Genomic DNA, 17,536 nt, shown 5'->3' with positions numbered 1-17,536 from the left:
ACCAGATTTCTGGGGTTTATTTGGCTACCTTGGGTGGTACCACTGCCACATAGCCCATGTTCTCCAACTTTCGGATCTCCTGGCAGTATAACTTGGCATGGTGCAGGTCTTCGGTGAGTCGCCTCTTGGACTTGGCAACATTGCCTCCATGGGAGCTTGAAAGGCAGTGGACTGGGCTCGACGAAGCAACGGTGTTGCATATCGCAGTATTCCGTCTACAGGAACCCTGATTGTGTATATTCAGAGAGGGTCTAAGGTTTGCTGATCTTGAGTCTATCGGGTTATCTGTTTCTTGCTCGTATAAGGTAGCACAAATTCAAATTGGCACAAATTCATGGTGCCAAATTCGCTCAACATTCCGGTAGAGGTCACAGGGTGGTGAGCCTATTGCAGTGAACAGGCAGTGTTGTTCAGATGCAGGTACTTCATCAGAACAGGTGGGACCTTGAAGTGACCAGCCAAGATTTGTGTGGACTGGGATGGGTCCTCCAGGTGGCCCTGAATGGACTAGCTCTATGGGTGCCAAGAGACGTGGCATGTCAGATTCGATAAAGAGTAGTGGTTGAGCATGGTCAAAAGCAGACAAGGATAAGTTGCAGAGGTGTTTATATCTTTGTTGGCGTGTCGTCACTGGATAGGTATATTCTGGGAGAGTTAGATTCTCAGAAGTGAATGCCTGATGTATGTGATATTTCTCCTGGGACTTGGACAGCACCAGGAGCTGCAGGACCTTTTGGTGAACTGTTCTGAGGGTGAGTGTCTTAGGCTCTGAGGTGAGGGTGAAGCCTTTCACAGCTTGCAGCAAGATGATGCTTCGCTCTGAGCGATCGTCCAATACTGCGTAATTCTCCAATGCTCTGTCTCCATTACGAAGAAAGACCTTCACCACTTTCAGGATGACCTTGGGGGATCTGTTTCGCCGATCCAAGTACACCTTTCTAGTAGGAGCACTCACCAGGAGCACACTCTTCTGGATTTGCTGGACAGCTTCATGGAGTGTGGTCAGATGCCGGTTTTTGCGAGTATTACAAGGTCGCTTGAGGGTGCAAACTTTAGGCTTGTGAAATGGTCCGCACTTCCAACACCACTGTCCCGCTGTCAACCACCTAACGATCTGGTCTGTGTTCAATTTCTTGAAGTCTGTATTCAGGAAATTCTCTGTATTCTCACATTGGAGACAGCATGGTTTAGGTTTGGAAGTGGATTTCCGGTGTGCAGTCCTACCTTTGGGGCCTTAGTCTTTACTGACAGTGAGGAAGAATGTTGTTGATTTCACCTTTGGCTTATTGAAATAGCATTCATTGTTCTTTCTTTACTGGCTTGGGAGCTTCATGATTATAGAGAGTTGCAGCTGTCCATTGTGCCGACAATCCCCAAATCTGTTGGTGGACTCCAATGGGTGAGGAATGACAGCAAGGTGAAGAAGGAGCCCTATAGAGCCTTTTTGGCCAGTGAGACTCCAGGGGCAGCTGATGGCTACAGACAGGCCAAGCAGAATGCAGCTTTGATGATTGCTTAGGCAAAAACTCAGGCATGGGAGGAGTTACGTGAGGCAACGGAGAGCCGGGCTCTCCATTAGAGATAGGGTGAGAAGCTTGTTCATTCGGGAGGGTCTCGGAGTAGAGCTGCTGCTCCTCTGCATCAAGAGAAGCCAGATGAGGTGGCTTGGGTATCTTGACACCTCCCTGGTGAGGTGTTCCGGGAAAGTCCTACTGGGATGAGGTCCCCCAGGATAACCCAAGACACGCTGGAGAGACTATGTCTCCCGTTTGGCCTGGGAACACCTTGGGATCCCCCCGAAAGAGCTGGACAAAGTGGCTGGGGAGAAGGAACTTTGGGCTTCCCTGCTCGAGCTGCTGCCCCTGTGACCCGACCCCGGATCAGCAAAAGAAAATGGATGATATGATGGATGGTTTTCTACAAGGGCGTGGTGCAGCATATGGTTAGTGCCTCTGCCTCACAGTCAAAAGGATATGGATTCGAATCTTGGCTCAGGCCTCTCTGAGTGGAGGTTTGATATTCTACTTATGCTTGCCACATTGAATGTTGGGTTAATTGGAATTTCATCGGTGTGGATGAGTGTGCAAGATTTTTTTGTCTATATGTGTGTGATGTGATTTGGCAACCAGTCCAAGGCATACTTTGCCACCTTCTCGCTTAAAGTCAGCTAGTATAGGCCCACCTGTGATCCTGAGCATGAAAAGTAATGGAAATGAATGGTTTCAACAAGTGCATATCTCAACTTTTAGATGCATATTTCCATTCAGGCGATGGTTTTGTTCCCAGCATTACGTCCACCTGGCTGCAGCCAAAGACACAGTACCTGGTGGTCCAGCTAAATGGCAGATTAAGTCAAGGAGAGACATATCTTCTGCACACTGAATTCACTGGAGAGCTGGCTGATGACTTAGCTGGCCTTTACAGAAGTGAATATGTAGAAGATGGAGCCAGAAGGTACAGTAAGATCTATTGTATATTTCCATATTTTAAGATTTGTTTTGAGTGAGGTAAGGTCAGCTGCTCAGAATGATGACAACTTGTTCACAGGATTGTTGCTACCTCTCAGATGCATCCAACTCATGCAAGGAAAACCTTCCCTTGTTTCGATGAACCAGCTATGAAAGCTGTTTTCTACATAACACTCATCCACTCACCTGAAACTGTAGCGCTGTCCAATGGCCATGAAACAGGTTAGTTTCAACTGCAGCATTTATTCATAGAGTAAATAGGGGATCTGCCTCCTTTGTTTTACACTTACGAACAGTTTCAAATCCTTAATTCTTCTCTCAAAATGTGTTCAATGTAAATTAGTCACTGCTCATCTACCTACCGACGGTATTACTACATGAGGTTTACAGAAATGTAATCTGTAAATTAAAATCATAATCCAACAAGAAAAACATTTAAAATCATTACGCAAAATATATTGCTGTGATTTTAAAGTAAGCACAGACAGTACTCAGGTATTTATTTATGGCATAGTGAGGTTGGAGGATGAAACTACAACATGGCTACTAGGGTGAAGTATGAAGTGAATGTGTTTCCAATTGATTTTTAAACATCTGTTGACCACCCCCACACAATCTGTTTTGTTTGTGTTAATTTCAGATGCTGTTAACACCACTATTGATGGAGTAGCTGTGACAAGGACCACATTTGAGCCAACTAAAAAAATGTCAACTTATTTATTGGCCATTGTCATCTCAGACTACATCCATCTCAATTCGACACAAGGCAATATCTTGGTAATATTTGATTAGTGGCAGTAGATTGTTCTATAGGCGGCACGGTGGATGACTTGTTAGCACATCCCCTTCACAGTTCAGGGATTGTGGGTTTAAATCCAGGCTCTGGCCTTCCTGTGTCATTTGCATGTTTTTCCTATGCCTGCGTGGTTTTCGCTCACATTTGAAAAACATGCATAGTAAGTTCATTGAACACTCTAAATTGTCCATTGGTGTGAATGGTAGTTTTTTTATTTGTATTATTTTTTTTTTATGTGCCCTGTGATTGGCTGGCTACCATTCTATGGTGCACCCCGCCTCTCGCCCAAATTCAGCTGGAATAGGCAAGCACACCCACGACCCTAGTGCGGATAAGCAGTGTAGCAAATGGATGGATGGATGGATCACCTTTGAGAAAAACAGATTACATTTAAATTCATTCTTGGGTTTTGCTACTCTTGAATATACTATTCTGCTGAATGGAAGTACTGTATAACTCCATGCTCTTAAAAAGTGAATTTAAAACATATTTGTTATTTTCACCACTTTATGAAACTTACGTTACGATTAATGCATGCAATACAAACATGGGTGTGTTTTCAGATACGTATCTGGGCTCGAAGGAAGGCCATGGAGCAAGGACACGGAAACTACGCTCTCAGTGTGACAGGACCCATACTGAACTTTCTTCAATGCTATTGCAACATCTCCTATCCTCTGAGGAAGTTGGGTCAGACCTGTACAATAAGCCTTGCTCCGATTTTAATACAGAAAATAATGATACTGTACTGAATTTAATCATTGAATCAGATACATGCTTTTCAGTGCTTTATTTATGAATCATTTGAGGAAGCCTGCAAAGACCATACAATAAATAATTTCTCTCCTGTGCTCTCATTTCACAGATCAAATTGCTCTGCCAGACTTTTATTTTGGGGCGATGGAGAATTGGGGTTTGGTGACATACAGAGAAACCAAACTGCTGTACATCCCTTTGACCTCCACCAGTCAAAATAAAGAGTCCACAGCCACCATCATTGCTCATGAACTAGCTCACATGGTTTGGTGATTATTGTCACACTTAAAACAAGTCCTTCAAATGACTGATAAACTAAAAGTGTTCTGTGATGTCATTCTCTGATGCAGTGGTTTGGTAATCTAGTAACCCTGAGGTGGTGGAATGAGGTGTGGCTCAATGAGGGCTTTGCTTCATATGTGTCTTATCTGGCAGCGGACTCTGTTGAGCCCACATGGGGCTTGGTAAGAACCTCATTTCAGTTTTTATCTTAAGTGTTTTGAAGCAATTTAAGCAATATATTTTCACTATTTCCCTATGTTTGCGGCTTCTCTTCTCTTCTTTTCTTAGTAGTACATGCCAACATCTGTCTTGTTTCATTCTCACACTATTGCAAATATTGGGCACCATTCACAAAAAATAAGTTGTTGAGGTTTTTCAAGATGTTACAGTTCCACTTGTGCATTGACAGTGTTACTCTTTTGAGTCATGTACAGTGCTTGTGCATAGTTGTATTACTTTACTCAAAAAATCTGTATTGTGAACACCAGAAATTGATCACACATCACTGTTTCTTTGTTCCAGAAAGATCAGATCGTTCTCAGTGACATCCACAGAGTGTTTGCAGTTGATGCCTTGACCTCTTCTCATCCTTTGTCTTCTAAAGAAGACAGTATTGTACTGCCAGAGCAGATCAGTCAGCAGTTTGATATCGTCTCATACAGCAAGGTTTAACACAAACACACACACACACACACACACACACATTGGTTTTCATGTGGTTCGAGGACCAATTTTATTCTCATTACTTGGAAGTGGCAAGGGGCTGGGTCCTCACCGCTGCCATAGCTGCGGTGCAGGCAGGTCGTCCGGCGGGTTATCTGTTGGGCGTCTGGCCACAGGAGAAAGCTACAGTTTGGCGCACGTGACGCGAGGGCAGGAACATATGCTGGATGGGTCCGGGATGCAGTGGTATGTGGCAGCGACTCTGGATGTCCCTGCCCGTCAGGCACTTCCCGTGGTCAGCTTCCGTTACTAAAATAAGAGTACTATTCACTGAAGTTGCATTGAATATAACTTTTATGGACATCAGTTTCACACAAGTGGCACGGCAACTGACTGGTTAGCACGTCTGCCTCACAGTTCTGAGACCTGGGTTCAAATCCGGCCTCCCCTATGCAGACTTTGCATGTTGCGTTGGTTTAATTGAAGACTCTAAATTGCCCGTAGGTGTGAATGTGAGTGCGAATGGTTGTTTGTTTATATGTGCCCTGCGATTGGATGGCGACCAGTTCAGGGTGTACCCCGCCGCTTGCCCAGAGTCAGCTGGGATAGGCTCCAGCATGACCGCGACCGTAGTGAGGATAAGCGGTACGGAAAATGAATGAATGAATTCACACTATTCACATAGCATTATACTTTTTTGGGCCATAGGACAGTTGTAGAATTGAACATTTATTCAATCCCGGGCCTTCAGAGTTTTTGGTTCAGTCCTTAAACTATTCTCACAGTCATGCTTTGCGAGTACGATGGAAGAAGTGATGAAACACCTTTTTTACTGCCTGCGCCTGTGAATATTCTGTTGCTCCAGGCTTTCCTTTACTGAAAGGGATTACTCTTCATCTAATGGTAGTGGATTGCATGTCTTCTTCACTATTGTCCGTAACTATTTCTCTGGAAGCAATCAAGGTACATCTTATTAATGTGACCAAACTACTTGAACTCAGTTCATCCTGGGATGTGGTTAAATCATGTAACTGTGGAGAATCTTGAGCGAAAGCGTCTTTCATCTGAAAGGGGAAAATAAATCCCCTAAATAAATCACCTGACCCTACCATAGAAAATTGGATGCATGTTGCATCTGGAGATTAGAAGATAGGTTATATTGATTGGTGCTTACCTTGTGTATCACTGTTCAGTCTTTCCAAAATATTTATATACTGTTGCCTTAGCTAGCATGCACGTCGTCACTGCTGATGAAATGTGTCTTCGTAATGGCTCAGGTGTTGCCTAATCAACACTGGTAATCAGCCACATTTGGAAGGGCTTTGTGTGTGTAATGACTCTAATGCAGGTGGAGCCCAAACTTTATAGGAATGTTCATCTTAATTTAAAAGGGTTTCCCTTACTGTGCACCTAATTTTTGGTCCTTGTACCACAAAAGCTCCCCGTGACGTGACTTTGGAAACCGATCCATTGCCCCAAAATGTGATGAATATACACATGAACACAACGCTATTAGTGTTATTTGATATTGTGCTGCTTGGGTACTATGGTTTATAACTGATTGACTGCTATTAGTTGTGTGTTTTCTTATTAATGTCCTCTATTTCTCTCTGTTTCCTCAGGGTGCAGCAGTCTTGAGAATGTTGTCTGGTTTCCTATCAGAGCCTGTCTTTGTCCAAGGACTCAGTGTATGTGTCTTTGCGCAAACAAATGTCTATTATTTTTCTTCAGTTCTGCTTAAGCATTTTCTATTGCTAAAGAATAATCTACAATATTGTCTAGAGCCCCTCCCACCCCACCCTCACCCCGCCCCAGCCCCCCAACTAAAGCCAAATATAATGCAGCAGCACAATACGCTTTTTTTTCTTCTTCTCCAGAAATACCTCAGCAACTTTGCCTACAGTAACACAGTAGGAAATGACCTGTGGGAAAATTTACAAAGGGTAATCATTTTACTTCCATTCCTTTTTTTCTCTTACTTCCAGAGCCTATATTAAAGATTGTATTAAATCTACTGTAGCATGCTATTCAGTATTGCTACTGTAATTGATTAATTTTCTTTTTAATGTTCAATTCCCAAATAGAGTTGTTTTCAAGTAAAAGGCAATGTTTTCAAAATGCACGTCAGAATGTATGGCTTGTATGAGTAATAGTGTGAAAGTGCATGTAAAATTACAAACAAATACCTCTGAGTGTAATTTTATGTTTATTTCTGCAAAAATATCTGTATCTGTATCATATGACATAGGTTGTGGTTAAAAAAAAAACAACTTCTTATGAGACGTGAACACAAATAAATATAGAACAATTTTATCATTATTTTACAGATTCTTAAAAAAATCTGATATAGTCTTAGTGTTACACTAAGAATGCCAATGTCAAATTGTCAATAGGCGGTGGAAGCCAACAATGTTTATCTTCCTCATCGAGTTCATGACATCATGAATCGTTGGGTACTTCAGAGGGGCTTCCCTGTCGTTACCATCGATACTGCCACAGGAAAAGTATCTCAGAAGCACTTCTTGCTGGACACTGACTCCAAAGTCTCAGTGGGATCACCATTTGAGTATGCAACTACACTTTTCTATGACAGTAAGTGCACACATAGTGTTTGACTACTGTATATGTCACTAATTCTTTTATGCTATCCAATTTGTTTCGATATTGAATTCTACAGCTATGAGTGGCTGATTCCAATTCGATGGATGAAGTCTGGTGAGGTCCAAAGAGATATCTGGTGGCTGATGGAAAAAACAGGTATGGGACTAAAGGATAATTAATTAATTAATGCCACACTAATAAAGAAATTACCGTAATTTGGAAAGTCTGAAGAATAATAAAGAGGGATCTCGTTTGATGTGTGTCCTGCGTCTGAGACACACAAAAATTAGCAGGGATGCATAAAGTATGCTCAATCTGCTTTTTAGGATGCAGAGCTATGGCTTAGTACTCCGACTTGGCGCTGGAAAAACGGCGTATGATTTATTTATTTTTTTGACGAGACAGGATTATTTGTCCACATATGCGCTCTAATTTCTGAATGAAAATAATGAGGGTGCATACAGGTGCTCAGTCATTTGAGGAAGAAAAAAACATTTCCATGACTTGAAAGCACACACATGAAACCCATTGAGGTCTCTAAACTAATCAGAGATAGTGAAGGGTGGGGACCCTCTGTCTGATCGGCCGCGTCCATGCTTGTGTGCGTGTGGGTGTGCGTGTATGTGTGTGTGCGTTTGCGCAAGTGTACTTTTCTCGCGTATACGAATAAAAATGTTCTGACGGCGAGCCCGCAGTTGCACAGTTAATGGAATTAATAGAATTAGTTCCACCGCGATGATGTGGGAACATTTTGGATTCAAGCCAGAATAACGCGGCCATCCCGCTAACACTAACGAGCTGTTATGTTGAATTTGCATGAAGTTGCAGCAAAGACAAGACAACTTAAAACCCCAAAGTAACAAAATCCATTTTAAACATAACCGTCCCACCCAATGTTTTCAGTTGGGAACAAAAAAAAACAAGCTGGGACATTTCCCATTTGCTGTCAGCTTGTTATTATGGAACCCTTTGCCCAACAATGCAAATAAAAGCATGACAGCGTATATGGTGCACGTATGACCACATTCTATACAATATAGTGTTACTCACTATTGTAAGAGATGTAGCCATTGAACATGCTGACAAACCAGTGTTTAAAAAAAGGCTGTGGACTTTTGAAAAGTACTACAAATCTTGAATATAAACAGGTTGCTTTGGTCTACTTGTGTTATTTATGTTGCTACTTGGCACTTTTTCTTAACAAACTGCAAACTTGATTGGCAGTACATTGCCTGTTCAGGCATTCATGACTGTTTATACCTCTGTGCTAAATATTTAATATTTGTTGAAGTGCAATTTTTGTGAACAAAGCCCAAGTCTGTTTTATGTATATTTTAATCTAAGTTATATATTCTATTCTATTCTATTCTATTCTATTCTATATATATATATTGCTGTTTTTATATTCCATATATTCATGGTGGATGACTGGTTAGCACATCTGCCTCACAGTTCTGAGGACTCGGGTTCAAATCCGGCCCTGTCTGTGTGGAGTTTGCATGTTCTCCCCATACCTGCATGGGTTTTCTCCGGGTACTCCGGTTTCCTCCCACGTTCCAAAAACATTCATGGTAGGTTAATTGAAAACTGTAAATTGTCCGTAGGTATGAATATGAGTGTGACTGGTTGTTTGTCTATATTGTATGTGCCCTGCGATTGGCTGGCAATCAGTTCAGGGTGTACCCCACCTTTCGCCCAGCATCAGATGGAATAGGCTCCAGCACACCCGCGACCCTAGTGAGGATTAGCGATCAAGAAAATGAATGGAGGGATGGATATTCCGTGATGATAAATTGCAGGTAGTCATGGTTCCTGAGTTGGGCGTCATTGTTTCCAAGACATGTACATCCTGGGACTCACATAGAATAAAACTTAGGAGTGACTGTAACTAGATATTTTAGGTCACATCTGGAGAAATCTGCCGAAAACCAAAATTGAATGCCACTGTCCTTCAAGCCCTCCGGAGGCACAACATCGTTGTGTAAAGGATATTGCCACTTGGGCTTTGGAAAACCATTGTGAATTAACACATTTCATTGCTACAGCTACAAATGCAAGTTAAAACTATACCATGCAAAGAGAAAGCCATATATCTACAACACTCAGAAACACTGCCAACCTCTCTGGGTCCGAGCTTATGTGAGAAGGACTGGCGCAAAGTGGAAAAGTGTCCTGTGGTCTGACAAGTTTGCATTTCAAATTTTTGGGGGAAATCATGGACGTCATGGACGAAATGACCATCTGGCTAGTTATCAGTCCAAAATTCAAAAGCCAGCATATTTGATGGTATGGGGTTGTGTTTGTGCCCATGGCATGACACAGTTGAAACTAGAAACTATATACAATTTTAAAAAATTCTCACTGTCTGACATGAAATGAGACGAAACCTTTCCTGTTTTATGTAAATTAGGATTACCAAAATTGTTTCTGTTTGCTAAATTATTTTTTTAGGCAATTTTTCATTACTTTCTTCCAAGTCAGATGCCACAAGCTTCTCACAAAAGTTGGCAGAAAGTTTGGCCGATGGACCTGGTGTAACTGAGCCAAATTATTTTTCTTGTCTGCCCATGAATTGTCAATAGGATTGTAATCAGGCTTTGCGATGGCAACTCCAAAACCTGATGTTGTTATCCTTTAGACACTTTGTAATCAGTTCGGCAGTATGCGTCGGGTCATTGCTCATTTGGAAGACCCAATTGCGCCCAAGCTTCAACTTGCTGGCTGTCTTGAGATCTTGCTTCTGTATTTCCACATTATGTTCTTTCCTCATGATATCTATTTTGTGTGCACCAGTCCCTCCTGCAATAAGCAACCCCACAACATTATGTTGCCACGCCCATATTTCAAAGTTGGGATGGTGTTCTTAGGCTTGCAAGCGTCCCTCTTTTTCCTCCAAATGTAGCAGGGCTCAATATTGCCAAACAATTAAATTTTTCACCAGACCACAGGACATGTCTCCAAAAATTAAGGTCTTTGTCCCTGTGTGCATTTCCAAATTGTAATATGGCTATTTGATGTTTCTTTTGGCGTGATGGCGTCTTCCTGGCAGAGTCGCCTTTCAGCCTATGTCGGTACAGTACTTGTTTAACTTTTTTTCTTGGGTTGATATGCACATTTAGGAGCAAAGCACATTCATTACTGGGCCACAGACCCTGTCTCCTTCCTGAACGGTATGATGGCTGGACATTCCCATGGTGTTTATACTTATACATAGTAATCATACTGTATGTAAATTTGCGACTTTGAAGTAATAAAATAAATATTCATTCATCATTCATTCATTTTCCGTTCCGCTTATCCTCACGCGGGTCACGGGCGAACTGCAGCCAGTCGGTCACTTTGCTGCTATCCATCCATCCATCCATTTTCTACCGCTTATCCGGGTCGGGTCGCAGTAGCTTTAGCAGGGACGCCCAGACTTCCCTCTCCCCAGCCACTTCATCCAGCTCTTCCAGGGGGATCCCGAGGCGTTCCCAGGCCAGCCGAAGGACGTTGCTGTTAATGAAAAAAAAAAAGAAAATCCTACACTCATTACTCTGGCATTTAGCAAATATAAACAGTTTTGATCATCTTTATTGACCTAAAACATGAAAGGTTTTGTCTGATTTCATGTCAGACAATGATTAAAAAAGTGTATTTTTGTATCGTGTATGTAAACATCAACAATATAAATTTATGTCCGAGGTCTTTCAGAAAAGTTCCAGGACTGGTCTCAGAAAAGATAGATTTCAAATCTAAAATACAAACTACAAGTCTTCCCGTTTCGAAGCAATCCCCCTGAAGGTTAACACATTTTCCCAGCCTTCTCTGCCACGGCTTCATGAACTCCTCGAAGGATTATTCTGGGATCCTTCGCAGTTCCGTCTTTTAAGCTATTTTGATGTCATCCAAGTCTTCAAATCAGGTCCCCTTGATGGCCCCCTTGAGTTTGTGAAATGGGAAAAAAATCACAGGGCCAGGTCAGTTGAGTAGGGAGGTTGCTCCAGCACAATGTTCTTCTCTGCCAGGAACTGTTGGATGCTCAGGGTATTGTGAGAAGGTGCGTTGTCATGAGTTGTCCTGCCACAAATCTCGACAATTCTCTTTCACTGAATGTAACGAACGCTACAGGATCTCTTTGTAGATGAGCCAGTTAATCGTCTGGCCCACATTGACCGGGAAAACTCATAGTTTGTAGTTTGGGTTTGAAATGTATCGCTTGTGACATGATGACATGTATGCCAGGTTGGACACTAAAGAAGGAGATAAATATCTATTCAAGTTGGCCAGACAGAGGGATAGAGATGGGAAGGATGTGGAGCAGATTAGGGTGATTAAGGATAGGGATGAAAATGTGGTGACTGGTGCCAGTAGTGTGCTGGATAGATGAAAAGACTACTTTGAAGAGTTGATGAATGAGGAAAATGAGAGAGAATAAAGAGTAGAAGAGGCAACTGTGGTGGACCAGGAAGTGGCAATGATTAGTAAGGGGGAAGTTAGAAACACACTAAAGAAGATGATAAAAGGAAAGGTAGGTGGTCCTGATGACATACCTGTGGAGGTATGGAAGCATCGAGGAGAGGTGGGTGTGGAGTTTTTGACCATGTTGTTTAACAGAATTCTAGCGGGTGAGAAGATGCCTGAGGAATGGAGGAAAAGTGTGCTGGTGCCTATTTTTAAGAACAAGGGTTATGTGCAGAGCTGTGGGAACTATAGAGGAATAAAGTTGATGAGCCACACGATGAAGTTATGGGAAAGAGTAGTGGAGGCTAGACTCAGGACAGAAATGAGTATTTGCGAGCAACAGTATGGTTTCATCTGGAGGTGGGGCTCGAAGGCGAGCACCTGGTGGCCTTCACCCATGGGGCCCGGCCTGGCACAGCCCGAAAGGGTAACGTGGGTCCCCCTTACCCTGGGCTCACCACCTGTGGGAGGAGCCATACTGGTCGGGTGCAGTGCGAGCTGGGCGGTGGCCGAACGCGGGGACCTTGGAGATCTGATCCCCGACTACAGAAGCTGGCTCTAGGGACGTGGAATGTCACCTCTCTAGCAGGGAAGGAGTGGTCGGTGTGTGAGGTCGAGAAGTTCCGACGAGATATAGTCGGACTCGCCTCCACGCACAGCTTGGGTTCTGGTACCAGTCCTCTCGAGAGGAGCTGGACTCTCTTCCATTCTGGAGTTGCCCACGATGAGAGGCGCCGAGCAGGTGTGGGTATACTTATTGCTCCCCGGCTCAGCCCCTGTACGTTGGGGTTCACCCCGGTGGACGAGAGGGTAGCCTCCCTCCGCCTTCGGGTGGGGGTCCGGGTCCTGACTTTTGTTTGTGCCTATGCACCAAACAGCAGTACAGAGTACCACCCTTTTTGGAGTCCTTAGAGGCGGTGCTGCACCATCAACACTGTGTATAGTGGGGATAGCGCGCTGTTGACCTCGACTCGGGATGTTGTGAGCCGGTGGGGAGAATACTTCAAAGACCTCCTTAATTCCACCGACACGCCTTCCCATGAGGGAGCAGAGTCTGAGTTCTCTGAGGCGAGCTCTCCTATCTCTGGGGTTGAGGTCACCGAGATGGTTAAAAAGCTCCTCGGTGGCAAGGCCCCGGGGGTGGATGAGATTCGCCCGGAGTTTCTCAAGGCTCTGGATGTTGTAGGGCTGTCCTGGTTGTGTGAGAGGGTGTGTTCCAACTACAGGGGGACCTGTGGGTCGTGACGAAAGTACAAGATCCCGGATACAAACGGCCAAAATGAGTTTCCTCCGCAGGGTGTCCGGGCTCTCCCTTAGAGAGAGGGTGAGAAGCTCGGTCATCCGGGAGGATCTCAGAGTAGAGCCGCTGCTCCTCCACATCGAGAGGAGCCAGATGAGGTGGCCGGGGCATTTGATGCCTCCCGGACGCCTCCCTGGTGAGGTGTTACGGGCACGTCCCACCGGGAGGAGACCTCGGGGACGACCCAGGACACGCTGGAGAGACTACATCCTTCGGCTGGCCTGGGAACGCCTCGGGATCCCCCCGGAAGAGCTGGATGAAGTGGCTGGTGAGAGGGAAGTCTGGGCGTCCCTGCTAAAGCTACTGCCCCCGCGACCCGACCTCGGATAAGCGATAGAAAATGGATGGATGGAGTATGGTTTCATGCCTTGAAAGAGTACCACAGATGCATTATTTGCCTAGAGGATGTTGATAGAGACTTACAGAGAAGGTCAGAGGGAACTGCATTGTGTCTTTGTAGAGCTAGAGAAAGCCTATGACAGAGCACCTAAAGAGGAACTGTGATACTGCATGCAGGAGTCTGGAATGGCAAAGAAGTATGTTAGAATAATACAGGACAGCACATCTTCCTCACAGTTCTGGGGACCGGGGTTCAAATAACGGTCCCGCCTGTGTGGAGTTTGCATGTTATGCCCCGTGCCTGGGTGGGTTTTCTCCAGGCACTACGGTTTCCTCCCACATCCCCAAAACATGCATGGTAGGTTGATTAAAGACTCTAAATTGCCCGTAGGTATGAATGTGAGTGCGAATGGTTGTTTGTTTTTAAGTGCCGTGCGATTGGCTGGCGACCGGACCCCGCCTCCCGCTCGAAGATAGCTGGGATAGGCTCCAGCAGCCCGTGACCTGAGTGAGGATAAGCGGTAAAGAAAATGGATGGATGGATGGATGGATGAGGGCAGCAGAACCGTGGTGAGATGTACTGTTGGTGTGACAGAGGAGTTTAAGGTGGAGGTGGGACTGGGATCAGCCCTGAGCCCCTTCCTGTTTGCAGTGATGAGGGATAGGCTGACAGATGAGGTTAGACTGGAATCCCCATGGGTAATGATGTTTGTAGATAACATTGTGACGCAGGGAGCAGGTGGAGGAACAGTTAGAAAGGTGGAGACATGCCCTGGAAAGGAGAGCAATGAAGATGAACCGAAATAGGACATAATATATGTGCATGAATGAGAGGGGTGGAGGGGGAAGAGTGAGGCTACAGGGAGAAGAGATAGCGAGGGTGGAGGACTTTAAATACTTGGTTTCAACGGTCCAGAGCAATGGTGAGTGTGGTAAGGAAGTGAAGAAATGGGTCCAAGCAGGTTGTATGGGAGAGGAAGGTGTCAGCTGTATTATGTGACAGAAGAGTCTCTGCTAGTATGAAGGGCAAAGTTTATAAAACAGTGCCGAGACCAGTCAGGATGTATGGATTAGTGACAGTGGCAATGAAGAGACAACAGGAAGAAAAGCTGGAGGTGGTGGAAATGAAGATGTTGAGGTTCTCTTTAGAAATTAGCTGGTTGGATAGGATTAGAAATGAACTCACCAGAGGGACAGCTAATGTTAGATGTTTTGGAGGTGAAGTTAGAGAGAGCAGACTTCAATGGTTTGGACACGCCCAGAGGAGAGAGAGTGAGTATATTGGTAGAATGATGATGAGGATGGAGCTGCCAGGACCAAAGAGCTAGAGGAAGCCCAAAGAGAAGGTTGATAGATGTAGTAAGGGAAGACATGAGGGCAGTTGGTATTAGAGAGGAGAATGCAGGAGATAGGCTTACATGGAAAAGAATGACACACTGTGGCGACCCCTAACGGGACAAGCCGAAAGGAGAAGAAGAAGAAGAAATAGAAGTCCTGGAATATTTCTGAGACCTCGTATATCATGTACAGTATATTCTCCCCTGCCTTCTCCTCTATAGCTATGAACTTGGAGATGAGGAGTGGCGGCTTGTGGATTCTTGCCAATGTCAACGTCACAGGTTATTATCGAGTAAATTATGATCTAGGAAACTGGGAAAGACTCCTGGCTCAGCTTATCGGAGATCATCAGGTACCATATTTCAACACTAAATTATTAGTGTTATAGTTTTTGTCTTATATTATTGCTAGCACTTTTTATTCCTAGAGTGAATAAAATGGCTAACATTTTATGTATATGTCTGTGTCCACATTAAATTCTCCTGTACAGCTTATTCCACTAACAAACAGAGCCCAGCTTGTGGATGATGCCTTCAATCTGGCCAGGTAGATCACTCAAGGGTGTATGTGATTTTCCTCTCCATTTCAAACCTTTTACACTTAATTTGTTATAAGCTATTACAAATATTCTGTTTTCTTTAATTCTATTCAGTCCACCATTGACGTTTAAGGCAAGCATTCACTATTTCCCAACAAGACAAAACAAACACACACTAAAAACCATGCCAAAACCAAGATCAGCAATCTAAAACTGCAAGCCCGAATAGGAAAAAAGTTGGGAAGAAGATTCACTATTTCCCAACCCGGTGGTGGATGGTATAGTCCAGAGACAAGTAAAATCTAAGCATATCTGTTCACTTTTCAGGGCTCACGTGGTTTCTGCCTCACTTGCTCTGAGAACCACATCTTATTTGTATGCTGAGACTGATTACATTCCCTGGCAGACTGCTCTAAATAACCTTCACTATTATTACCTTATGTTGGACCAAACTGAGGTCTATCACCCTATGCAGGTATGCAAATAGTAACTTTTAAACAAAACTCGGACATATTGTCATGTTTGTTCGACCCTGATGTCATGGAAAGCAAAGTTTATGGCCTGTACTTGACTCATCTGTCTGGAATACTTCCAGGAATACATGAAGAAGTTAGTAACTCCTCTCTACTTGTATTTCAAAAAGATGACAGACTGGATCCAAGTTCCACAGAGACACACGGACCAGTGAGTATATCACGTGGATTCAAGCATATTGTGGCGAGACGCTTATCTGAAAATTCACTTGAAAAAACAGCACAAAAGATGGCAAGACATAGGCCTTTATTTTGCCTCCCACAGTGCCTTTCACTAGTGATAGGTCATACTGTGTTGAGGCTTCGGAGTATGTGTCAAGTATCTATGAGGGATTTAGGAACACATTTGTGTCAATGACATTGCTGTTGACATCTGAAAACAAATTTTTCCTAATTTGTTGGTTGCCTTGAGTTGTAGGAAATTGTATTTGATAATTATTGGCTCCTATAAAGCTATCAAGGAAGAGTTTTTTTCCCACCCATGTGCAGTGGTTATACACCACCAGTCTCCAACTAATTAGCTTAAATCTAACTGTTTTATTGTGTGTTTCATTGTATTGCCTGGGATTTCTCTGTCTGATATCTTCATCACAAATGCAGACATGCTTCAATGTAAAAAACATAACTGCCGCGAACAAACGCAACACATCTCCCCCAGGACTCCTTAGCTGCCCAACAAGGAGCCTGACGTAAAAGTTACTTACTGCGACAAGTAACTCATTATACATCGCTTGTGTATCCCCTCACTTTTACTCTCGTTTTGTAGACTTATAATTTACATAATTAATCCCACCACACTTCAGTTGTACAGCCAGGTTCACGACCCTTGTCCTGCATGCTTCTTCTCCTGTCCTTGTCCTGTTCTATCTTGTCCTGTCCTTCCCTCACAGGGTGTAGGAGTACAGCCCCATGCCACACTCATATTTAATGTTTCATTGTTGTAGATAATGTAATGATTTACTTCTCTCATTCTGTTTATAATTAGTGCTTTGTCTTTTGTCTTTGTTTCTCTCTCCCTTCTAGAAACTTTGTTTTGTTCTGTTCGAGTGATCAAGTCTGATTCTCAATAAACCTCAATTATAATACTAAGAAACCACAGCGGAAGCTTAAAAACTCCACTGTGAAACAGTAAATCTTCCGGCATAAACGGGATACAGATTTTCCATTCTGCTTGACCTAACAGCCGAACAGGACAAGAAAATAAATAACAAATACATATCATAAACCGTCCCACTTTTTGTTACGTTACTTAGCTGTACTAAAACATTCACAATCACATAATTTTTATTTTTAATCCTCCCAAACCAGTCTATGAAACTTCATGTTTGACCAGCTAGTGAAACTGTGACATTAGTTTACCTGTCTTTGGGAGTTTTGTAGTGACGGATTAAGTTCAACGTCATTGTTGTTGCGAGTTGCAAGCACAGTTGCCATCTTCTTTTTGCAGACTTCATTGACAACAACGACTTTAATCAAAAT

At 43.6% G+C, this 17,536-nt stretch overlaps 1 protein-coding gene across 1 annotated transcript in view; it reads left to right on the top strand.

Annotated features, from left to right (window-relative positions):
- Nucleotides 1-17,536, top strand: part of LOC133402604 (aminopeptidase N) — a 28,150-nt gene that overhangs the window by 5,999 nt on the left and 4,615 nt on the right. The window contains exons 4-18 of the mRNA XM_061676526.1: nucleotides 2,268-2,454; nucleotides 2,548-2,690; nucleotides 3,109-3,245; nucleotides 3,828-3,954; nucleotides 4,130-4,284; nucleotides 4,371-4,484; nucleotides 4,825-4,968; nucleotides 6,588-6,653; nucleotides 6,843-6,908; nucleotides 7,359-7,531; nucleotides 7,643-7,722; nucleotides 15,208-15,338; nucleotides 15,477-15,532; nucleotides 15,852-15,999; nucleotides 16,120-16,208. Coding sequence (XP_061532510.1) covers nucleotides 2,268-2,454; nucleotides 2,548-2,690; nucleotides 3,109-3,245; nucleotides 3,828-3,954; nucleotides 4,130-4,284; nucleotides 4,371-4,484; nucleotides 4,825-4,968; nucleotides 6,588-6,653; nucleotides 6,843-6,908; nucleotides 7,359-7,531; nucleotides 7,643-7,722; nucleotides 15,208-15,338; nucleotides 15,477-15,532; nucleotides 15,852-15,999; nucleotides 16,120-16,208 — 1,816 coding nt within the window. The remainder of the gene's footprint in view (nucleotides 1-2,267; nucleotides 2,455-2,547; nucleotides 2,691-3,108; nucleotides 3,246-3,827; nucleotides 3,955-4,129; nucleotides 4,285-4,370; nucleotides 4,485-4,824; nucleotides 4,969-6,587; nucleotides 6,654-6,842; nucleotides 6,909-7,358; nucleotides 7,532-7,642; nucleotides 7,723-15,207; nucleotides 15,339-15,476; nucleotides 15,533-15,851; nucleotides 16,000-16,119; nucleotides 16,209-17,536) is intronic.

This window comes from Phycodurus eques, chromosome 5, assembly GCF_024500275.1.
Source record: "Phycodurus eques isolate BA_2022a chromosome 5, UOR_Pequ_1.1, whole genome shotgun sequence".
In the NCBI taxonomy this organism is placed as follows: Eukaryota; Metazoa; Chordata; class Actinopteri; order Syngnathiformes; family Syngnathidae; genus Phycodurus; species Phycodurus eques.
Note: the sequence above shows the minus strand (reverse complement) of the source record. Positions and strands in the feature narration are given on the sequence as shown.